The sequence below is a fragment of the Macaca thibetana genome, chromosome 15 (genome assembly GCF_024542745.1).
Source record: "Macaca thibetana thibetana isolate TM-01 chromosome 15, ASM2454274v1, whole genome shotgun sequence".
Classification (NCBI taxonomy): Eukaryota; Metazoa; Chordata; class Mammalia; order Primates; family Cercopithecidae; genus Macaca; species Macaca thibetana.
Window position 1 is genome coordinate 96,017,853 of NC_065592.1, and position 26,076 is coordinate 96,043,928.

The 26,076-nt window shown below is 36.4% G+C and overlaps 1 protein-coding gene across 3 annotated transcripts in view; it reads right to left on the minus strand.

Annotated features, from left to right (window-relative positions):
- Positions 1-2,442: 2,442 nt before the first annotated feature.
- The window catches only part of GKAP1 (G kinase anchoring protein 1), an 81,718-nt gene continuing 58,084 nt past the window's right edge, over positions 2,443-26,076 (minus strand). For 2 of the 3 annotated variants that reach the window (XM_050761671.1, XM_050761673.1), the window contains 5 exons: positions 16,233-16,334; positions 11,320-11,383; positions 5,560-5,630; positions 4,974-5,051; positions 2,443-2,769 (listed from right to left, as the gene is read on the minus strand). In XM_050761671.1, coding sequence (XP_050617628.1) covers positions 2,722-2,769; positions 4,974-5,051; positions 5,560-5,630; positions 11,320-11,383; positions 16,233-16,334 — 363 coding nt within the window. In that variant the 3' untranslated portion in view covers positions 2,443-2,721. The remainder of the gene's footprint in view (positions 2,770-4,973; positions 5,052-5,559; positions 5,631-11,319; positions 11,384-16,232; positions 16,335-26,076) is intronic. The other variant, XM_050761672.1, reaches the window with a different exon arrangement.

The window sequence follows — 26,076 nt, forward strand, 5'->3', positions numbered from 1 at the left end:
AGTTTCCTTTGCTGTGCAGAAGCTCTTTAATTAGATCTTGTTTGTCAAATTTTGCTTTTGTTACAATTGCTCTTGGTTTATTCATCATGACATCTCTGCCTATTTCTATGTCCAGAATAGTATTGCCTAGGTTGTCTTTCAGAGTCTTTACAGTTTTGGGTTTTACATTTAAGTCTTTAATCCATCTTAATTTTTGTATATTGTATAAGAAAGGGGACCAGTTTCTGTTTTCTGCATATGGTTAGCCAGTTATCCCAGCACTATTTATTATATAGGGAATCCTTCCCCCATTGCTTATTTTTGTCAGGTTTGTTAAATATTAGATAGTTGGAGGTGGTGCGGCATTATTTCTGGGTTACCTATTCTGTTCAATTGAAGACTAGCATTTATGTGTTCATCTTTGTTATCACACACACAAAACTGTACTTTATTTTTATTTTTTTGAGACAGAGTCTTGCTCTGCTGCCCAGGCTGGCATGCAGCAGTGTGATCTCAGCTCACTGCAACCTCCACCTCCGGGGTTCAACCGATTCTTGTGCCTCAGCCTCCCCAGTAGCTGGGACTATAGGCATGCACCATCACAACTGGCTAATTTTTGTATTTTTAGGAGAGACAGGATTTCACCATGTTGCCCAGGCTGGTCTGGAACTCCTGGCCTCAAGTGATCCGCCTGCCTTAGCCTCCCAAAGTGCTGGGATTACAGGTATGAGCCACTGTGCCTGGCCTAAAATCTTGTATTTTAATGAATCATAATTGTATTTTGCTGCCTCTACTAAAAACAGTTGAATCCCATAAACTAACTATTACAGCAATTAATCAGACCAGTGATAAATCTCTCATTTATTCCTCCTACACACCAATGCCCTCCACCCTTTTTTGTTTTTTTTTTTTTTTGAGAGACAGTCTCTTGCTCTGTTGTCCAGGCTGAAGTACAGTGTTGCAATCACGGCTCACTGCAGCCTCAACCTTCCAGGCTGAAGCAATCCTCCCACCTCAGCCTCCAAAGTAGCTAGGATGACAGGCACGTGCCACCACACCTGGCTGATTATTTAAAAATTCTTTGTAGGAATGGGTTCTCACTATGTTGCCCAGACTGGTCTTGAACTTCTGGGCTCAAGTGATCCTTCCACCTCAGCTTCCTAAAGTGTTGGGATTACAGGCATGAGCCACCAAACTCAGCTACCAATACTCTTTCTATTCCCAGTGAGGCATGTTATTGTTCTCAAGCCAAATTTTTTGTTTGTTTGTTTGCAATCTGTATACCTTTTTTTTTCTTGCTCTACTGCATGAGGTAGGATCACCTATACGATACTGACATGGGGAAGTGTGGAGATTAGACAACCTTGGCTTAGCCCTTATCTTACGATGAAGGCATTCACAGACATTATTATTATTAGTTTTATAGAGACAGGGTTTCGCCATGTTGCCCAGGCTGGTTACGAACTCCTGGGCTCAAACAATCCATCTGCCTCAGCCTCCCAAAGTGATGGGATTACAGGTGTGAGTCACCGCAACCGGCCCTAATTCTTTTTTCTTTCTTTGTCATCCAGGGTTCAGTGGTAAGATCACAGCTTACTGCAGCCTTGACCTCCCAGACCCAAGTGATGCTCTCACCTGCGCCTCCTGTGCATAGCTGGGGCTACAGGCATGTGCCACCAGGCCTAGCTAATTTTGTTTTTAGAGACAGGGTCTTACCATGTTGCCCAGGCTTGTCTCGAACTCCTGGGCTCAAGAGATCCTCCTACCTCTGCCTCCTAAAGTGCTGGGATTACAGACATGAGCCACCATTCCCAGCCCACAGACTGTTTTTCATTCTGCCTGCCTGGAATGCCTGTCAATAAATTTACAGAAAAAGTATCTACCCTCTAAAAGTTATTTCATGCAAGTTTTTTCAATCTCCAAACAATGTGATTTCATACTCTAGTATCTATGGTAATTATTTTTTGCTCTTGTTTTACCCACCCCCACCTTTTTTTTTTTTTTTTTTTTGAGACAGATCCTCTCTGTGTCGCCCAGCTCACTATAACCTCCGCCTCCCAGGTTCAAGCAATTCTCCTGCCTCAGCCTCCCGAGTAGCTGGGATTACAGGCGTGCACCACCATGCCTGGTTAATTTTTATATTTTTAGTAGAGATGGGGTTTCACCACGTTGGCCAGGCTGGCCTAAAACTCCTGGCCTCAAGTGATCTGCCCACCAAGGCCTCCCAAAGCGCTGGGATTACAGATGTTAGCCACCGCACCTGGCCTACCCACTCCCACCTTCTATTTCCCCTAAGCATAAGCTACTTGAGGGTATCAGCCATATTTCCTCTTGCATGTCCTGTAGGGTTTAGTGTGCAGAAAGTGCTGAGAAAATATTCACTAAACTGAAAGGACCCAACTGACTGGCTATGCTGTAAGCAAAAATACTTTCATGTTTCTGAAACTTAACAAATCAAACGTATTAGTGGAAGAGTAAATTAATTTTATTGACTGATGAAAAACTAAAGTGATAAGAAGTATGGATAGTAAACAATAACCACTGAATTCTGCTGGAATTCTCTATTTCTTCTTTTTCACTTTAAGCCAAAAGAAATAAAATTATAGACCATTAGTGAGCTAGTTGCTTTTAGTTCCTTCAACAAAAACTGCATAGTTTAGCAGTTGCACGGCATTAAATATATACAATTTTGCAAAATCCTGAAAGTTTTAAACTTTGTGTTGACTTCAAAGGCTAATTTAATCACCTACACTGGTCGGATTCAGAGTTTCTTTTCCCTTTTCTGCCACCCTGTAAAAAAAAAAAAAATAGGGCAAATTATTTACGACATACCATTTTGGGGCCACTTCATTTTAAAAATATAGACCAAAGGCATCTTGGGGTACGAGAAGGAAGCAATTTCTTTTTTGATTTTGTTGTAAATTTGAGTCTACATACCGCTACATTATTTTAATATAGTTATTTTTTATAAATGGTTAAAGTTGGTTTTAGAAAAGTTACTTCTATTTGAATAAGAGTTGTGCCTTAGTAAGGTCACCGATATTTTATTTTTTTAGAACTCATTTTGACTATTCCAGAATTAAAGTTTTTGATCAATACTAAAATAAATGATACACTTAATTTGTTCCATATGATCAGTAAATTTAGTAATTCAGTTCATTACCTTTTGGGTAATTCAATTTATAGTTCAAGTTCTGTTGAGTTTTGCTCATATTAGCATTAGAAATTTGATTGTGTTCATTAGTGGATTGAAATCTAGGTTATGGTTTTCATATTGCTCAGTTGCATATATAAATTTATATTTAATTTGCTCCATATGAAACATCACTTATGGTATCTGACTTGAGCCAAGGAAAAGGAAAGGCAGCATAAAGGACAAGAAGAGTTTTACATAAATATTTTAACATAACATAAACATAGTATTTTCTGTTTTATTCTGATTTAAAAAGCAAATGCTCATTGTAGGAATATGGAAAGTACAAACATGCAAAGAATAAAATTAAAATCATCAATAGCTACTCTACCCCCTTCAATTTAACCATAAATAATGGTTTGATGTATTTACCTTATCATAGTTGTATGTACAGTTTTTCCCATTTTTATAAACTATGGCAATGGTATCCAAACTTAGTTGATCATCAGAATTACCTAAGCAGTAATATTTTTAGAATTCTGACATCTAGGCTTTGTCCCACACCTATTTAATTGGCTAACAATCTTTAATTCAAAGTTTCCAAGTGATCCCAATGATCAGCCAAGTTCGGGAACTATTTTTTCTGTGGAAGTGCATCTCTGAAAGAGAGGTGGTTGTATCAGGGGCATATGGAGCCCAGGCTCATTTGATAATGATGGCAGTTTCTCTTTATTTCTTTCATTCTTTTTCTGACTATAACTATTTCTACATCAACATTATAAAACAAAATGAAACAATACTCGAGCATAAGAATGCTGTCATTCACTCGTGACCACATAAAAAGTTTGCAAAGATTTTATTCAGAGAAAAACAGTATGAATAGGTTTTTTGGAACATGAGATGTGTAATGACAAGTATCAAAAACAAGATTTATTTCCTGTTACAGAAAAATGAAAATAAATTTAGCAAAAATATTTTTTGAAGTAGATACCCACTATACATAAAACTCCTACCATGCTTCTCGATGAGATTTCTTAAAAATCCAAAACAGCAAACACAAAAGAATCCTTGTCAAGGTCTCCCAGGTAAAGGGAATTCTCCTTCTGGTACTGATTCAATTTTAAAGCCAGGGCTAATCAACTGCTATGTTCTCCACACCATCAGTGGCTTTTGAGCTTTTTTGGCTATGATTCCAGTTAATGTATTTTATATTATGATTTAGAAGCACACATATATATACACACAAATATATATCTCACACACACACACACACACACACACACACACACACACACACGAAGTACTGGTATTTTTAATTGCTTCATCCTGGAACAAACTGCTCAATGCTAGCTTGTAAATGCAGAAGAAATGACAGAATTAGAAAATCACTATTTTGCAATCATAAAAAAAAGACACAAATATCAATGGATGCTAAAGCCACTAGGTGAAAAGGACAGTCATACAATCTCAAAGTATCACCTCACATATTAATTATAAAAGGGAAAATATATATTTACAATGGAGATATCTGGAAGATATCGCTGTTCCCAAGTGATCAACCTTATAAACAGGACAACTGTCCTTTTGTGCCTTTCCCCAGTATGATTCAATGGCATGCATGCTGTATCATCTATGTAGTCCCAAGGATTTTCCTGAATTATGCTAGTTATTGCTGTATATACCAATGTGCAGAATAACTTTAACATCTTCTACATTGTAAATTATATGACCAATGACAAAATTGTCAATATATTTAGTGAATAAATTTTGGCCTATGAACAAAATACTGCATTTATTCTACACAGTATCTACTCCAAATGTATTATTTGTGATAAAAACCCTTATAAATATAAAAGCATACCTGGTATTTGGCTAATTCTGCTTGTAATACTTTCACTTTAGATCTTTCTTGTTCTAATGCAGCATGAAGTGAAGTCACCTGTAACCAAATATTCAATAAGAAAAAGACATTTTGGGGTTTTTGGCAAATACTCTAATTCTTAACATATTCACAATGATAGGTTTTTGACAACTAAATGGATGAGTAACAGCGGAGAAACTCCCCCCATAATTTCCATTTGGTATTGTACACAGCTCTATATTAAAGATGGGGCAAAGTGTCCTGAGAGAAGAAGACAATAACGATGTGAAGGGGAGAAAAATCAAGCCCAGATACAGGGTAAGTTCTATCTGTCCTTTCTGTCTCTAAATTCATGGTTCATTAAAATACAACCTCATCATCCCCCATTCTTCAGTGGGAAGGACATACCTACCTCCTTTAGTGTTGTAAACAGAATCTTCATTCATGTGCTATTACATAATAATAAAGTACAATTTACACTACTTCCTTACAGTGCTGATGGGTTGTATTTGTTTAGTCAAGTTTAATAACTCAAGACTAAAGACAGCTTAAGAAAACCAGTCATGTATGCTCCACAGTTCCTTACCTGAATAGTGAGCTCATTCTTGATACTTTGTGATTCATCAACTTGAAGAAGTATTTCTGCCTTATCTTTCACTGACAAAAAAGGAAAAACAGCAGTATAGATTTCCCAGTCACTCAAATACTTTAACAATACTTCAGGGAACTAAGACATAGTAGTGCAATTAGAACAATGATTTCTTGTCATACTTAAAGAATGTACTTCTTGACCTTGCATAGCTCTTACTTTTCACTGGTAAATTCTTTTTTGTTTGTTAGTTTTACATTTTCACCAGTAAATTCTGATCATTATCACCACAGCATTTTTTTCTTAGAAATTTTACATTTTCTGTGGTGTTAAAATATTTATTGCTGGGCATGGTGGCTCACACCTATAATCCCAGCACTTTGGGAGGCCGAGGTGGGCAGATCACTTGCCAGGAGTTGGAGACCAACCTGGCCAACATGGCGAAACCCTGTCTCTACTAAAAAATATTATACAAAAATTAGCCAGGTGTGGTGGCACATGACTGTAATCCCAGCTACCTGGGAGGCTGAGGCATAAGGATCCCTTGAACTGGGGATGTGGTGGTTGCTGTGAGCTGAGATGGTGCCACTGCACTCCAGCCTGGGCGACAGAGTGAGACTCTGTCAATAAAAAAAAAAAATATTTTTTTAACTGCACAAATATGGTGCAAGATTAATTTTTACATCTACTCTAAATAGGACAAGGATACAAGAAAAAAAATTCACACATGGAAAAAATTTTAAATACCTTGACTAATCTTAAAGCAAGATTTTAAAAACAATTACGGTAGCTCACGCCTGTAATCCTAGCACTTTGGGAGGCTGAGGCAGGCGGATCACCTGAGGTCAGGGGTTCGAAATCACCCTGGCAAACATGGTGAAATCCTGTCTCTAGTAAAAATACAAAAATTAGCCGGGCATGGTGGTGCATTCCCGTAATCCCAGCTACCCAGGAGGCTGAGGCAGGAGAATCACTTGAACCCATGAGGCGGAGGTTGCAGTAAGCCAAGATCGTGCCACTGCACTCCAGCCTGCGTGACAGAGTGAGACTCGTCTCAAAATAAATAAAAACAACATAGAGTGCTTTCTTGTTGGATTGTTGGGGTGAGCATACTATAATGCCAACAAAATTATTATTCTCTGACTTTTCATACCAATAAAGCAATGTCAACTAAATGTAGCTCATATGATCACAAATGATCATATGACATGTGTGGTCTCTTAGAACTATTCATTATTTTTTAGGGGCTTTTCTCTCTTGGTGGAAGCAAGATAGCTATAGTTTGGCCCTGTGTTTCCTAAGCTTCAGAAAGTTTCACATGGCTGAGAACTTCCTTAACTCATGGTAATGGCTAATATATGAAAAACTAACTCCTCACTTTGAAAACAAACTATGAGAGACTAGAGAGGTAAAATTGTAGTAAAATTAGCAAAGGAGGAAATGTTCAAATATATGAGTACTGATATCACCACAGCTCTGCCAATGTAAGATTGTAGTTCAAATTTATTTTCATAGTTTAATATGATAAGATGAAACAACCTATCAAGAATCAATTCAGTCTCTCAAGAATCAACTTGGGAACTTTTACAAATTATGCTTTCTACTCCTCCATCCCCAGGATTATAAACACTTGCTGAAAACTAGTGATTTTAAATAGTTATGTAACATTTCAATTACAGTCAGTCATCCTATAATGCTTGTTTTGAAAACACAAATTTGTTTCAATGAGGTTGATGTATTAGGTAACAACCTGAACATATCACAAATTTTCAATCCACTTAAGTACAATTTTATGAACAGAGAAAACCACACCCACATGTACTCCTTGAATATCTACCAGCTACCTTGGTTCACTGTGTGTTAGGAATCACACCCATCTGGCCTGACAACTTTCCATCCTTCCACCATGTAGCAGTAACACACAAGCTGTAACCCTTCTGAGACCTATTTCCCCACAAGCAAACTTTAGGTTTTCTTCAAGGTAAAGTGCTGTATTTATGTAATATTTATGTATTTAACCATTTTAGCATGTGTAAAACTGTGTTACTGTTTTTAGTTTCCCATGTTTTTTTTCATGTGTCACTGACAACGTTTTTAAGTGTTGTGCTTCTAACCTCCCTTTTTCTCATAAGTATTGTGGGTTTTTTTGTTTTTTTGAGACGGGTGTATTAGTTCATTCTCACACTACTATAAACAACTGCCTGAGAATGGGTAATTTATAAAGAAAAGGTTTAATTGACTAATAGTTCCACATGGCTGGGGAGGCCTCAGGAAACTTATAACCATAGAAGAAGGCACCGCTTCACAGGGTGGCAGGAGAGAGAATAAGTGCTGAGCGAAGGCAGAAGCCTCTTATAACACCATCAGATCTTGTGAGAACTCACTATCATGAGAATAGCATGGGGGAAAGCACCCCCATGATTCAATTATCTCCATCTCGTCCCACTCTTGACATGCGAGGATTATTACAATTCAAGGCGAGATTTGGGTGGAGACACAGAGCCAAACCTTATCAACAGGGTCTCACTCTGTTGCCCAGGCTGGAGTGCAGCAGCATGATTACAGCAGTCTCAGCCTCCTGGGCTCATGCAATCCTCCCACCTTAGCCTCCTAAGTAGCTGGGACCACAGGCATGCACCACCATGCCAGGCTAATTTTTTTTCTTTCTTTTTTTTTTTTTTTTGAGACAAAGTTTTGCCATGTTGCCCAGGCTGGTCTCAAACTCTTGGGCTCAAGCGATCCACCTGTCTCAACCTCCCAAAGCTGGGATTACAGGTGTGAGCCACCGTGCCTGGCTATCTCGTGTGATTTTGCAGAGACTAGTGATTTTTAGGAACACATGCTGCATTATTACAGAATGACCATATTTACATTTACATTATAAGTGTTACAAGTATTTTCATGTAGTGATCCTATATAAAATTCTACCTGGATTACTTATACTATGGACACTGTTGTTACTGATAGAGATTCTTAATCTATTTTTGAGAGCAAGTTTTTATCAGTTAACTTTCTCAATTTCCACAGTATTTTATGAGGAAATATTATTTTATTTTTACATATTTAGAATTTATACATCCAATACACAATGATACTCTTCATTTCTGCACTTAGAAATACATCTTCTAAATAACTTACTTTTTTATTTTCATAATTTTGTTATTTAAAAGACCCACATGGAGATCAATAACATGCACAGGTCTAAATTAATCTCAGGATGTAGACATTTAAATGTCCAAATAATGTCTTTCCCCATAATTTTTTTTTTTGAGACAAAGTCTCACTCTGTCAGCCAGGATGGAGTGCAGTGGCATGATCTTGGCTTACTGCAACCTCTGCCTCCTGTGTTCAAGTGATTCTTGTGCCTCAGCCTCCCAAGTAGCTGGGATTATAGGCACGCACCACCACACCTGGCTAATTTTTGTATTTTTAGTAGAAACAGGGTTTCACCATGTTGGCCAGGGTAGTTTCAAACTCCTAACCTCAGATGAGGAACACCTCTGCCTCCTAAAGTGCTGAGATTACAGGCATAAGCCACTGCGCCTGGCCTCCCCCTATAATTCTTTAACTTCTATTTGTATAATAATTAAGTTATAAAAAACATAAGGTTGAATCTCCTTCAAGAGTATTCATGTTCTGTTCAACTGGACATGATTTCTGATTTTTACTCATTGTTTGACAACTATTTTGTAATACAGTTTAAATTTTGTTTGGACAGTTCTATTCCAAGTATAGTCATCCCTTGGTAAACAATTGCTTTCAAGACCTCCCAAGGATACCAAAATCTAAAGATGCTCAAGTCCCTGATATAAAATGGTATATATCTGCATAAAACCTATGAATAGCCTCCCATATCCTTTGAATCATCTCCAGATTACCGGCCGGGTGCGGTGGCTCACGCCTGTAATCCCAGCACTTTGGAAGGCCAAGGCAGGTGGATCACGAGTTCAGGAGATCAAGACCATCCTGGCCAACATGGTGAAACCCCATCTCTACTAAAAATACAAAAAAATTAGCCGGGTGTGGTGGTGGGCTCCTGTAGTCCCAGCTGGTCAGGAGGCTGAGGCAGGAGAAGGGCGTGAACCCGGGAAGCAGAGCTTGCAGTGAGCTGAGATCGCGCCACTGTGCTCCAGTCTGGGCGACAGAGCAAGACTCCATCTCAAAACAATAAATAAATAAAAATAAAACAAATCATCTCTAGATTACCTATAATACCTAATATGGCATAAATGCTATGTAAATAGCTGTTACACTGTATTGTTTAGGGAGTAATGTCAAGAAAAAAGTCTGCACATGTACAATTTCAAAAAATATATTTTTGATCCACAACTGACTGATCCACAGATAGGGAACCCACGGATATGGAGGGCTGACTGTACCTTCACAGCTGAAAACAATTTTTGGTATTTTTTCATTTTTCAAGGTGAATTTCACAATTTCTTAAGAGCTATACAATATTCACAGGAGCTATCTTTGGAGTTTCATTAGCATTTATTAATAGGAAAATTGTTGATTACATTTCATTTTGTCTATTCAGAGAAAGATTTTCTCCTTTATGTCTTAATCTCTGTTTCTTTTATGGTTTATAATTTCCTTTGCCTAAGTCTCATATTTAAAAATTAACATATATTTCCTTTTTTATTATGAATGGAAAATTTTCATAAAACTTTCAGGATAAATGTCACTAGGTATATGCATAGTGAGAAATGCAACTGATTTGGTGGGCTTTTGTATATCAGCTTCACTAGTCTTATAATCTGTAATCATTTTTTGGATTGATTTCCTTGGCTTCCTGCCAGTAACCTCTTGTCAAAAGTTTACAGAGTAGCAGCAAAAGTATGAAGAGCAGTGGCGAGGGGAGAAGGAAAGAAGAAAACAAAAAAGAAAACCTAAAGTGATGACAGGCTGCCTCCTTCAAGAGCTGAAAAGCAGAATCCTAAGCAAATGTTAGGCTTGTTTTCCCTCTAAATATAGTTCAGTAAGCTATAAGAATTGAATTTTAAGAGTTTCTTTTACCCGAATAGTTATAAACTGGTATAAAAGTAAGGTGCTGTAAGAGGATCTAATAATAACTTTATGAGCAGCTATCCAGCTTCTTTTTTTTTTTTTCTTTTTAGACAGTCTCGCTCTGCTCCCCAGGCTGCAAGTACAGCAGTGCAATCTCGACTCACTGCAACCTCTGCCTCCCGGGTTCACAATTCTCGTGCCTCAGTTTCCCAAGTAGCTGGGATTATAGATGTGCACCACCACGTCTGGCTACTTTTTGTATTTTTAGTAGAGATGGGGGTTCACCATGTTGGCCAGTCTGGTCTCAAACTCTTGGCCTCAAGTGATCTGCCCACCTTGGCCTCCCAAAGTGCTAGGATTACAGATGAGCCACCATTCCTGGCCAACTCTCTATCTTGTATCATTCTGGGAAGCCTTTCTACTTTGTTGAGTCCCTTTTTCAATTTTTTTTATTGGCACATAATAATCATATATATTTATGGGGTGCATGTGATATTTTGATACAGGTATACAAAGTGTACTGATCAAATAGGTATTTAAGATATACAGTAATTCAAACATTTATCATTTCTTTGTGTTGGGGGCACTTCAAATCTTCTAGGCATTTTGAAATATACAAATTATTAACTATAGTAACCCTATTGTGCTACCAAACACTTTTGTTCAGTTGGTAAATCACACATTTGAAAAAGTACCTTCAGATATTATTTAAGATAAACTTTTAATTACAAAAACATAAAATCCACTTACTTTCACCTTCCTGAAGCATTTTCAATAATTGTGCATTTCTTGCCTTTACTTCCTTATACTTTGCCTAATAGTCAAAGAAAAAAGATTTAGTTTTTTTTTTAAGTAAGTGATATAATAATTACTTACTGTCAACTTACAGAGCTCTGAATTCTAGGCTTGCTCAAAGATATAATTATTTTTGAAACAAACAGGATGGAGGAAAATGTATTCGGAACTATCTACAACTTAAATTAAATCCCTGGCACAATTAAATCCCTGGCACAATAATATATATCAATATTATATGTGATTGAAAATTAAAGAAGAGAAGGATAAAAGTGGAGAAAACTCAATTTTCCTAAAGAATCTTCTTTTCTTCCTCAGATAAAACCCTTATACAATTCAAAATAATTTAAATGAAAACCAAAAGGAAAATGAGCCACCGTTCTAAAGCAGTACTGTCCGGCAATACACTAGGACTTTCTACATCTGCTCTGTATTTGCCGCTGTCCAATACGCGACTACTGAAAGAACACTAGCAATGTGGCTGGTGTGACTGAGAAAAATTAATTTTTAAACTTTAAATTTAAAATGCAATAGACTTGTAGTGAATACTGAATTTTATAGGGCAGTTCTATACCTTCTCAGTTGAGGATTCACTAATCATTTGTTACTTCACTGACTAAATAATCACTGTTACAATTTTTGGTTGACATGAATTAGTACTTTATCCAAATATCTTTCAACTCTTTTTCAATTTCTTTTTCCAGATGGCTTCTTCTCACATTACATGATGATACAAGTATACATTTATGAACAAGAAGGATTGTGTTCCCACATTCGCATCCATATTTTAGGCAATTTTACTCCCATGCTACCCTTATTCAACACATCTTATAACACTCTCTGTATCACTTATTTACTTTTTTTTTTTTTTTTTTTTTTGATGGAGTCTTGCTTTGCCGCCCACGATGGAGTGCAATAGCGCTATCTCGGCTCACTGCAACCTTCGCCTCCTGGGTTCAAGTGATTTTCCTGCCTCAGCCTCCCTAGCAGCTGGTACTACAGGTATGCACCACCATGTCTGGCTGATTTTTGTATTTTTAGTAGAGATGGGGTTTCACCATGTAGGCCAGGCTGGTCTTGAACTCCTGGCCTCAAGTGATCCACCCACCTTGGTCTCCCAAAGTGCTGGGATTACAGGCATGAGGCCACTGCGCCCAGGCCTGAATCATTTATAAAGATTTAATACATTAATACATTAGAGAAAACAATGCATTTAACATATATAGAAAAACAAAAACCTAAAGAAAACATTAATATAAGAAAAATCATTTTTTCCTCTCAACATATACATAGATATGTATAGTAGTTACCAGATTCAAATCTTTGTTAAAAAACAAATTAAAAAGTGTTTTAAGTCCAATAAAGATGGCTTTTACTAAATATTACTCTGTCCATTAAATCGCTGATAAGTAAATAATGTTTACTGAATAATACTACAGTCAATACAATAAAACAAAGTAAGCGCTGTACTGAATATAAAGGTAGGAGCACTGCTGAGAAGCTCAGAAATGAACAAGGGAGACCAGTCAAATGGAAACATAAAAATATAACGGGGGAAAACACATATACTCAACTACAACTATATTCGCTATGAATATAGAAATAGTCATTGTGAATATGAAACTACACTCACTACGAAATTCCCAGCCTCAGGGCTTCAACCTATGTTAGTATTTCACCAAACTATCTCTGGCTCAAGCCTTTGTTCAAGGTCCAGATCAGTCTTCATGGAGGTACCTCTTACTCAAGGTTTAGGGTCTAAAATATCTCACAAAGCAAAAATTGCAAATCAGCATGATCACCTGTGACAATTGTTTGCACTGCTTAAAAACTGCATATATAAAAATATAAATGTATAAAATACCACTAACATGCAGCTTATAAGAAAGAGCACATATGAAATACATAACATTTTTGCTAGTATATTTAATTTCATGACAGAAAGCATACAAAGTTGATAAAATTAAATACACATGTATTGTTGCTGCGCTGTGTCTAAAAAAAGTAGCCATTTAAAATGCAACATGTCCAAAATGAAATCTATTAGTTCCCATTCCCCAAACCAGTTAAAGATGTGCTCCTCCTCTTACACTCTATACTTATCCATTGTTTTAGCAGGCTGTCTTCACTCCAAGCCTCAGCAACATGCATTATCATCCCAAGTATCTTCCCAATACCATCCCACAGCAGCTGCGTCATTTTACATTCCCACCAGCAGTGAACAGGTTCCAATTTCTTGACATCCTTGCCAGCACTTGTTATGTATACATTTTATTTTAAACCACAAATCTTAACTCCTCCCTTAGGCTTTTTAAAAAATCGATTTTTAAATCTATTATTCATCTCAAGTATTCTTTTTTGACTAATATTAACTCACATAAAAATTACTTATTCAATGCCTGTAACGTGCCAGGTACCTAATAATCATCATGTCACTTCCCTTCTAAAGATCTTTAATGCTATTTTATTTTATTTTATTTTATTTTATTGAGATGGAGTCTTGCTCTGTCACCCAGGCTGCAGTGCATGGCGTTATCTTAGCTCACTGCAACCTCCGCCTTCCAGGTTCAAGCAATTCTCCTGCCTCAGCCTTCCAAGTAGCTGGGACTACAGGTGCGCGCCACCACGTCCGGCTAATGTTTTGCATTTTTAGTAGAGATGAGATTTCACCGTGTTAACCAGGATGGTCTCGATCTCCTGACCTCGTGATCTGCCCGCCCCGGCCTCCCAAAGTGCTGGAATTACAGGTGTGAGCCACCGTGCTCGGCCTAATAACCTCTCTAAAATCCAAATGCCTTCGAATTCTGACCCCAACTCATACCTGCAATCTCAACTTCTAGTTTCCCATTTCTCTGAATGTCAGCCACAATGTACTTTCCATCATATTCCCATGCTTTTGTACACACAATTCTCTCTACCTGGAAAAATCATCTTTTCTATGAGATCCTTACCAATTTTTGATAGCAGCAACTCATTCATTCCTCTGTCTGTTCTTCTGGAGCACTCTGTCATATCCTACACTGTACTGCAACTATTTACATGTTTATCTTCCCCCATTAATCTATAAGCTTCTTGTTAACTCATCTTTGTATTCCCTGTGCCTAGTACAACAAAAACGAAGAGAAATGTAAATGAAAAGCTAAGGTAAATGAGTGGGTGCAGTCAAAAAAAGTTTTAGTAGGGATGATTCTTAAAGGCATGAGTAGAAGGAGGAGGTAAATGTAAGAACCATCAGGGCTGGAACTTGATTTATTTTTTTTCACTACCACATACACAGGGTGCAAAAAGTATCTGGCACATTATAGGCACTCAATAAATAATTGTTGAGTGAATTCATATTAGTCAAAAAAGAATGATACTTGATATGAATAACAGATTTTAAAAAATTGTTTTTTTAAAAAAAACCTAAGGAGAGAGGTAAGATTTGTAGTTAAAAATACATTGTATACATCACAAGTGCTGGAAAGGATGTGGAGAAACTGGAACCCTTGTTCACTCCTGGTGGGAAGGTAAAATGACGCGGGTGCCATGGAAAAGTTTGGCAGTTCCTCGAAAAGTTAAATGTGGAATTATATAGTCCAGCAATTCCACTCTTAGGTGTGTACATACCCAAAAGAACTGAAAGCAAGGACTCAGATACTTATGCACCAGTAAACAAAATATATACACACAATGAAAAATTATTCAGCTATAATAAGGGATGAAATTCTGACACATGTTACAACGTGGATGAACCTTAAAAACATTATGCTAGGCCAGGTACGGTGGCTCACACCTGTAATCCCAACACCTTGAGAGGCCGAGGCGAGCGGATCACGAGGTCAGGAGTTTGAGACCAGCCTGGTCAACATAGTGAAACCCCGTCTCTACTGAAAATGCAAAAATTAGCCAGGCATGTGGTGCATGTCTGTAGTCCCAGCTACTCGGGAGGCTGAGGCAGGAGAATTGCTTGAACCTGGGAGGCGGAGGTTGTGGTGAGCCAAGATTGTGCCACTGCACTCCAGCCTGGGCAGCAGAGCAAGACTGTCTCACAAAACAAACAAACAAAAAAACACATTATGCTAAGTGAATATGCCACACATAAGAGGATAAACACTGTATGATTCCACTTACATGAGGTACCTAGAATGGGCAAATTCATAGAAATTAGAGGTTACCGGGGTATGGAAAATGAGAATGGGGAGTTCTCTGTGGGTAAGAGTTTCTGCCTGGGATGATGAAAAAGTTCTGGAAATAGACAGTGGTGATGATTACACAATGCTGTGTAAAGATACTTAATGCCCCACTGAATTACACAGTTTAAATGGTTATATGTATTTTACAACAACAAAAATACATTTTATACTATGTGTAAACTATACCACAATAAAGTTGATTTTTAAAAAACAAAATACGACCAGGCATGGTGGCTCATGCCTGTAATCCCAGCACTTTAGGAAGCTGGGGTGGGCGGATCTCTTGAGGCCAGGAGTTCGTGGATAGACTGGCCAACACGGTGAAACCCTGTCTCTACTAAAAACACAAAAATTAGCCAGGTATGGTGGCTCATGCCTATAATCCTAGCTACTCAGGAGCCTGAGGCAGGAGAATCGCTTGAACCAAGGCAGAGGTTGTACTGAGCTGAGATCATGCCATTGCACTCCAGCCTGGGCAACAGAATGAGACTCAAAAAACAACAACAACAACAATAATAAATAAATAAATAATCAATCATTCAGATTTTAAACCATTAATCAAAGAGTTTAAGAACATAAAAAATAGAATGACTATTCCCATGAATTGCATATTAAACATATTTACATATAAGAAAAACAAAATGTGAAAATGTATAGAATTATTTTCTTTAGCAACAGTAAATGGACACAAACCTCCCACTGAGTGATTACATTTTTCAGCTTCTGGATTTCAGCATCTTTCCTTTCTAGCTCTAACTTTAGTCTTTCAATTCTTCCATCTTTCAGAACCACTTCCTGAAAAGAGAGAAACAACATTTTAGGACTTTGATTATTCTGCTAATCCTGGTTTATAATATCCTTTGTGAAAAGTTTAAGAGGAAAAATTCTGACCTTAATTTTCTGAGGCCATCTTATGCTGTTGACTACATTTCCATTTTCACTCAATTATATAATCTTAATACATACAATGCAAGCAAGGAAGTATTTATAATTAACCCAAACATACTGACAAACAGTATCAGGGCTTTCAAAGGATATTTCCATCCTGGAACAAACATATTAAAAAGTGCTCTGTGACAAGTTGTTGTTATTAGTCTATCTTAAAAATTCAAAAATTCAAAAAATGACTAAAAATACAAAATAAATAAAAAATATAAAAACTAAAATAAATAGCTTTTCTCTGTATTAGCAATTAACAGGTAGAAGACATAACTAGAAAAATAATTTCCTCACAACAGCAAGAAAACCTAACCAGAAGAATAACACTAAGAAGTGATTAGGACCAACACTAAGAAAATTATAAAATCTTGAAAATGACACAAAGTATGGTTTGTAAATAGGAAGGCTACAGGTTACTTTGTAAGTTCAATTAACATTTGAATAGAAATTCCAATAGGATGTTGTTCTTTGGAACTTATAAAGATAGTAAAGACTTCATCTGGGAGAATTCAGGATGGAAGCAAAACAAAAAGTTAATCTGATGAAGAAAGATTTGCCTATCAATTATATAAGGCAAAATAAATAAAATCATGGCACCTAGGTTGACAGAACAATGTACCAGAAAACAAAGTCCAGAAAGAGACTTGAGATATAAGAATTTATTGTAAGGATGATACTTTTAAAAAGTGAGAAAATGCTGAATTACAGAATAATGGTAGGTTATAGGACAAATGGCTAACTGGGAAAAATCAGGTTAAATCGCTGTCATCTTGCACCATATACCAAAATAAACAAATTTAGTGTAAAAAAAAATCACCCCAAAGTCATATTTTTGATGAGAATATAAATGGTTCTGTTTATCTAAGGAGTAATGTGGCAACATCAACGTAGTACTCTACAAATACTCACTGAGCATCTAACTTCTAGGAGCTGGGTACACCATGGTGAACCGAACCGAAAAGATTCTGTGCTTCTTTTCTAGATTAGTAAAGCTCTTTAAAGTGGTGACACTTAAATTGGACCTTGTGTGATGGGTAGGAATTGGCTAAGTAAAAAGGGGAAGTGAGAGCTTTCCAGGTAGAAAGAACAGTATGTTTAAAGGCCTTGCAGGAAGGAAGGGCCTGGAGAATTTGAAGAAAAAAATAAGCCAGTATGGTAAGATAGTGAGGGGGAAGATGGTCCAAGATGACTTTGGAAAAGCCAGTAGAGACCTGATCCTGGAGGACCTTGTAAGCCATAAGAACAGTCTGCACATTATTCTGAATAAAACAGAAAGCAGTGAAGGACTGCTAGGTTAGATTTGATTGTGTGAGACTTATGTTTGTAAAGGATCCCTTTTCATGCTGTGTGGAAATGAAATGGAGTGAGGTAAGACAGGTAGAAAGATCCTTTAATAGCTACTATAACCCCAGGTCAAATAAGATTATGCTTTGGATTAGGGTGAAAGCAGTATAAATACAGAGAAGTATATTTGAGAAATAATTTGGAGGTAGCATTTGATGAAAGGTTGAAAGAATGTGGCAGGTGAGGAAGAAGATGGACACTACAATCTAAGTTTCTAGTTTAAGTAATGAGGTGAGTAGGTCAAAATTAGAAATACACTACTATTAAGTTCCAGAATCTCACTTTTAGGAATTTATCTCCAAAAGATAAATGAGGTAGCGAAGTATCTATGAAAAGTGTTCATTGTAGATTTATCACAACACAAAACTGGACATCAATTTAAATGTCAAACAATAGAATATAGGTTAAATATATAGTAAATTCAAAAACTGAAAACTAAGTCACTAAAAATGCTGATATAGAGCTATAAAATAATATCTGCATGATTCCAAAATTGTAGTGTGTGCAAAGAAAAAATTCTGGAAGAACATACACCAAAACTTTAAATTATAACTGTGTGAACATGGGATTATGATTTTACTTTATTTTTTAAAATTTCCTTTTATCAAAATTATTTTATACTGAGTAAATAATCATGGAATAATACTGTTTTACTTTTGAATAAAAATAAACCATTATGTATTTTTAGAAATCTTGATGAATATGATTATCTTTGAATAAGAAGCCCTTCTGAAATTGACATAAAAAAAGAGGAAAAATGGAAAAGATTCATAGATGTGATTTGATGAAAGATCTCAGAAAAAAAAAAAACACTGTAACAAAATAAAAAGGTAAAGGAAAAACAGAAAATGCAACCAATATGATAGACATATGACCAACAAACATGAAAAAAAGTACAATCTCGCTAGTAAGCAAAGCCAGGTTTTATCAAACTAGTACTTTTTTTTTCCTTCTTCTTGAGACAAAGTTCTCGATCTTATCTCCCAGGGTAGAGTACAGTGGTGTGATCTCAGCTCACTGCAACCTCGCCTCCCAGGTTCAAGCAATTCTCCTGCCTCAGTCTCCCAAGTAGCTGGGATTACAGGTGCCTGCCACCACTCCTGGCTAATTTTTGTATTTTTAGTAGAGACAGGGTTTCACCATGTTGGCCAGGCTGGTCTTGAACTCCTGATCTCAGGCGATCCACCTGCCTCGGCCTCCCAAAGTGCTGGGATTACAGGCGTGACCCACCGCACCAGGCCAAACTGGTACATTAAAAAAATTTTTTTTCTTAGTATAAGTAATTGGAGGCAATTTATCTATAAACTGAATTATTCCATGTATAAGAATTAATGTCCCAGGCACAGTGGCTCACGCCTGTAATCTCAGCACTTTGGGAGGCAGAGGTGAGCAGATCACCTGAGGTCGGGAGTTCGAGACCAGCATGGCCAACATGGTGACCCTCTACTAAAAATACAGAAACTAGCTGGGAGTGGTGGCACATGCCTGTAATCCCAGCTACTCGAGAGGCTGAGGCACAGGGATGGCTTGAACCTGAAGGGCAAAAGTTGCAGTGCGCTGAGATTTCGCCACTGCACTCCACCCTGGGCGACAGAGTGAGACTCCATCTCAAAAAAAAAAAATTAAAAAAAAAAAAAAATCAATGTCCTGAAATGCTCACCATTTGCGTTTAACTGAAAAAGTGGTCCATCTAACAGTTTCTGCATTGATGAGGGAAAAAGTATATATCCATAGAAAAGTAAGACCACACCAAAATATCAGTACCCTAGCTGTTTTCTCTAGGTGAATGAGATTAGGGTCATTTTTCTCCCACTACAACTGAAAATTGGGGATGATAATGATATCTACCAACTTCATAGTTAGTTGTTAATAATCAAATGAGATCATACATTTTAAGTACTTAACACAGTGCCTGGCATATACATAGCAAACCCTCAAATATTTATTTTTGCCATTATCATTTCTTCATTTTACTTGTCGGTAGTTCCCAAAATTTCTACAAGAGATACTACTTTTTAAAGCAAAGTCGTATTGTTTTAATGTATACTCATTTTTAATGAAGTCCTACATTTCAATAAAAACCTTTTAAAAAGTATCTTCTAAGTAAAAAATATTATACTAAAATGAGGATGAAAAGATGTACAAGATAAAGCCTATGCCTACAAGGGATCTGTAATCTATTAAAAATGACAGGGAAAATGTGTGATGTGAAATGTGCCATAAGAAAAACAAAATGCTATGGGGTATAGAAAAAGGAAAATTATATCCAGGTTTTCTGTGTCTCGGGTTTGGGGTTCGGCTGAGGCAGTGAGACAGAGCTTCTGGGAGGAGATGGCATGTGAAATGAATGAAATGAACCTTGAATAAAGCTGGGACGCACCCAGCATTCTGTGACAGGAGTGGTCTGCTCCAGCTAGAAGAAAAATTGGAAGAGTACAAACAGCTAAAGATAATTAAGGATATCCTGTATAAGAAGGTTTTCAAACTTATTTGACAGTGCCCTATGATAGGAATGTTTTACATAGACACACAGACACACATAGAAACAACTTTCACAAAATATAAATAGGTGTCACATACTCTGACATTTTCTCCTTTCCCATTTTTTGGTAGCAACCTACTAAACTGATTTTAGGACCTACTGAATGGGTTGGGAAACTCAGTTTGAAAAGCATAGCCTAAGGACTTTAGGTGTCAGGTCAAGGACACTGTACTTAATTCAACAGACACTGAAGTTTAAGGGCACAGCATGGCATGATGGAAGTAATGATTTATAAAAAGGCATTTGTTAGCAGGGTGTAACACATTATCTGGCATTAAAGGCAAGAAGCATGAAGATTGGTTAGATTACTGAAATAATGCCAGTAAGAGATAATGAGAGGCTAAATTAGAGAATGTTGGTAAGAATGGAAACAAAGACAGATCTGAAAAACATTTCAAAGATTTAAAACTCTAAAAATCTTGAAAAACAGAAAAGTGAACAACAACAACAACAACAACAACAACCACACACTGTAGAATCTGGATACCTAGGTAAAATGAGGAAACCAAAAACTGAAATGACAGAAGTCAAGCCAAATGCTTGGTGTGGAGAGGAAGATGATGAGCCTGGGTTTGAACACAGTGAGAGTAAGGTATGCATCAAACAACAGGATGGAATATGCCACAAAGATAATTAATAAAACAGAGCCCCAAAGGCCACAAGAGGGGATGGGATCAGGGATGACTGATCTACCTAGTGCTGGTGCCGTTGTGGAGAAATTAGTAAGCTCACATCCTGCTGCTAGAAGACAGTATGTTGAATGCACCAAGAGCAACACAGAGGCTTATATCCTTTGATTCAATTACTATCTAAAACAATCTACTCCAAGGAAACAATTCACCAAAAAATTAAATGTATGATCAGTGAATATCAAGCCATCAATTCTAAACAATGTTCAATAATAGGGCAAGTACTAAGCAACTTACAGCATGTTGATTTGGCAGGATATAACACCTGGTTTACAAAAGGGGTTAGAAAACTAGATTCATTATTGTTATAATTATTTTAAAATACCTATGCATCTAGGCATTTTCCTAGAAAAACACTATTAACAAATGAAACTAGGCTGGGCATGGTGGCTCATGCCTATAATCTCAGTAATTTGTGAGGCTGAGGTGGGCAGATCACTTGAGGTCAGGAGTTCGAGACCAGCCTGGCCAACATAACAAAACCCTGTCTCTAGTTAAAAAAAAAAAAAAAAAAAAAAAAAAAAATTAGCTGGGTGTGGTGGTGCATGCCAGTAATCCCAGCTACTTGGGAGGGTGAGGCAGAAGCACTGCTTGAACCCAGGAGGTGAAGGTTGTACTGAGCCAAAATAGTGCTACAGAACTCCCGCCAGGTGACAGAGTGAGACTCCGTCTCCAAAAAAAAAAAAAAAAAAACTAAATGTCATGTTAAGAATGACAGACTTAGGGTTGATTTACTTTTCAAACCTTTAAAAATGCCTAGTATATCAATGTATACACAGTTAAAAAGGATTTTAACCTTGGAAAGCAGAAGAGTTTTCTTTCTCTGAGAAAGAAGCACAATGGGTAGAGGAAAGAGGTATACACAGAAAGAGAAGTGGATAATTCTTTAAATGGCATGAATCCTCTTTTCTCTCCTTTACACTTAATGAAATGCTATGAAAAAATTCTAATTTTTTCACTTAGGAAAAACTTCACATATGCAAAAGAATTTTATGTATGACACATTAGGTAAAAAGAAAAATAAACCAAAAAGCAGATTAAGAATTTGAACATTACCAATACCTTACCAATACCATATGCCTCTCTCCAATCATACCCCTTTTCCCTCCTCTCCTGAGGATATCCATGATTACAGATTATGTCATTCTTTTCCTTTGTTAAAGTCTTTTACTACACGTATATGAAGCCCTGAATAATGTATTACATTTCTATTTTTAATTTTTATTTATTTGAGACAGGGTCTTGCTTCAATGACCAGGTTGAAAGACAGTGGCATGATCACAGCTCCCTGCAGCCTTGACTTAACAGGTTCAATCAATCCTCCCACGTCAGTCTTCTGAGTAGCTGAGACTACAGGTGCATGCCAACACACCTGGATAATTTTTTTTTTTTGTAGAGACAGGGCTATTTAAAAAAATTTATATGAATGTCATCAAATTATTATTTGGTGACCTGTGTTTTTCATTAAATGCTATGCTCTTGATATGCATCCATGTTGCTATGTATAACTACAACTTACTCACTTCTCTTATTCTTTTGCTATTACAAACAACTGAGTTTTGAACACTTTTTTTGGACATGTCTTCAAGGTTTAATCTAGGCATAGAATTTCTAGATCATAACGTCATGCCCATTATCTTCAACTTTAAAAGTGAATATCAAATTGTTTTCCAAAATGGTTATACCAATTTACATTCCCACTAGTGGTATGTTAATGCTGTTCTATATCCTTACTAATAATTAGTAGTCTTTACCTTCCTTCGGGTTTTTCCTAGGCACTGCAGTGAAATTAATATTACTGTAATAAACTTTGCTTTCTGCTCAAAAACCTTCAAAAATTCTTTAATGTCTGCTGACTAAATTATAAATCAGCCTTTAAATTCGCTACAATCTTTTCCAACTTAACTTACCAAATTTATATTACATTCCTCTATAAACCTTCTATTTTAATGAAACTGGTTTATACTTCATTACCTCCATACTTTTACTCAAGGCATCCCAGTTTCTTCTTCATCTCTGCATGTTCAAATTCTATTGTCTTTATAGAATGGCTGAATGGATTAAGAAATAAGACCCAATGATCTGTTGCCTATAAGAAACACATTTCACCTATGAAGACATACATAGACAGAAAATAAAGGGAAGAAAAAAGATATTCCATGCCAAGGGAAACCAAAAAAGAGCAGAAGTAGCTATATTAACATCAGACAAAATAGATTTCAAGACAAGAACTATAAGAAGAAACAAAGAAGGTCACTATATAAAGATAAAGGGGTCAGTTCAGCAAGAGGACATAACAATTTTAAATACATATACACCCAACACTGGAGCACTCAGATAAATAAAGCAAATATTATTAGAACTAAAGAGAGAGATGGGCCCCAATACAATAATAGCTGGTGATTTCAACACTCCACTTTCAGCACTGGACAGATATTCTAGAAACAAAATCAGCAAAGAACACTGGACTTAATCTGCACTATAAACCAAAAGGACCAATAGATATTGACAGAACTTTTCATCCAACAGCTGCAGAACACACATTCTTTTCTTCAACACACAGATAATTCTGAAGGATAGACCCTATGTTAGGTCACAAAACAAGTCCTAAAACATTTAAAAAATTGAAATAATATCAAGCATCTTTTCTGACCGCAATGTAATAAAACTACAAATCAAGGACAAAAGGAATTTTAGAAACTATACAAATACATGGAAATTAAACAATATCCTCCTGAATGATCAGTGGCTCAACAAAGAAATTAGGAAGGAAACTGAAACATTTCTTGAAACAAATGATAATGGAAAAAACACACCAAAAGCTATGGGACACAATAAAGGCAATACTAAGAGGAAAATTTATAGCTATAAGTGCCTACATCAAAAAAGAAGAAAAACTTCAAATAACCTAACAATTAATGTTAAAGAACTAGAAAAGCAAGAGCAAACCAAACACAAAATTTGAAGAAAAGAAATAATAAACATCAGAGCAGAAATAAATGAAACTAAAATGAAATCAATATAAAAGAAATAAATGAAACTGAAATGAAGAATACAAAAGTTGATTTTTTGAAAAATTAAACAAAATTGAAAAAAATTTAAAAATTAAAACAAAAAACAAAAGAAAAATTAAAATTGACAAACCTTTAACCACATCAAGAAAAAGAGAAGTTCCAAATAAAACAGAGATTAAAAAAAGGGACATTACAACTAACACTACAGAAATTCAAAGGATCATTAGTGGCTACTATGAGCAACTATATGCCAATAAATTGAAAAATCTAGAGGAAATGGACAAATTCCTAGACACATACAACCTAAAAAGATTGAACCATGAAGAAACCCAATATCTGAACAGACCAATAATAAGATTGAAGCCATAATAAAAAGTCTTCCAATAAAGAAAAGCCCAGGATCCAATGGCTTTACTGCTGAGTTCTACCAAACACTTAAGGAATTAATACCAATCCTACTCAAACTATTTTGAGAAAAGACGAGGAGGGAATACTTCCAAACTCCTTCTATGAGGCCCTGATACCAAAACCAGACAAAGAAACATCAAAAAAAGAAAACTAGAGGCCAATATCTGATGAATATCGATGCAAAAAACCCTGAAAAAAATACTGAATTCAACAACAGATTGAAACAGAATGAAGGGCAAAAACCACATGATCATTTCAATTGATGCTGAAAAAGCATTTGATAAAATTCAACATCCCTTCATGATAAAAACCGTCAAAAAACTGGGTATAGAAGAAACATACCTCAACATAAAAAAAGCCATACACAATAAACTCACAGCAAGTAATATACTGGATGGGGAAAAACTGAAAGCCTTTCCTCTAAGATCTGGAACAAGACAAGGATGCCCACTTTCACCCTGTTATTCATTGTAGTACAGGAAGTCCTAGCTAGAGCAATCAGACAAGAGAAAGAAATAAAGGGCATCTGAATTAGAAAGTAAGAAGTCAAATTATCCTTGTTTGCAGATGGTATCACTTTATATTTGGAAAAATCTAAAGGCTCCACAAAAAAACTATTAGAACTGATCAACTTAGTAAAGTGGCAGGATACAAAATCAACCTTGAAAAATCAGCAGCATTTCTACAGGCCACAGAGAACAATCCGAAAAAAATCAAAAAATGTAATCCCATTTACAATAGCCATAAATAAAATACCTAGGAATTAACCAAACAAGATCTCTATAATGAAATCTATAAAACACCGAATCAACGAAACTGAAGAAGAGATGACAAAATGGAAAGATATTCCATGTTCATGGGTTAGAAGAATCAATATTGTTAAAATGTCCATACCACCCAAAGCAATCTACAGATTCAATGTAATCCCTATCAAAATACCAATGACATTCTTCACAGAAATAGAAAAAACAACCCTAAAATATACATGAAACCACAAAAGACATAGAATAGCCAAAGATACCCTAAGCAAAAAGAAGAAAACTGAAAGAATCATGTTACCTGACTTCAAATTACACTACAGAGTTATAGTAACCAAATACCAAGGTACTGGCATAAACACACACACACACATAGACCACCGGAACAGAACAGAGAACCCAGAAACAAATCCACACACCTATAGTGAACTCATTTTTGGCAAAGGTGTCAAGAACATACACTGGGGGAAAATGTCTATTCAATAAACGGCACTAGGAAAATTGGATATCCATATGCAGAAGAATGAAACTAGACACCTATCTCTTCCAAAAACCAAATAAAGCTGGAGTTGCCACATGATCCCACAATCCTGCTGGGTATATACTCAAAAGAAAGGAAATCAGTATACTGAAGAGGTATCTGCACTCCCATGTTTATCACAGCACTGTTTATAATAGCCAAGATCTGGAAGCAACCTAAGTGTACATCAACACATGAATGAATAAAGAAAATGTGGTATTTATACATGATGGAGTACTCTTTATCCATAAAAAAATTGTTATCTGCAACAACATGGGTGGAACTGGAGGTCATACGCTAAGTGAAATAAGCCAGGCACAGAA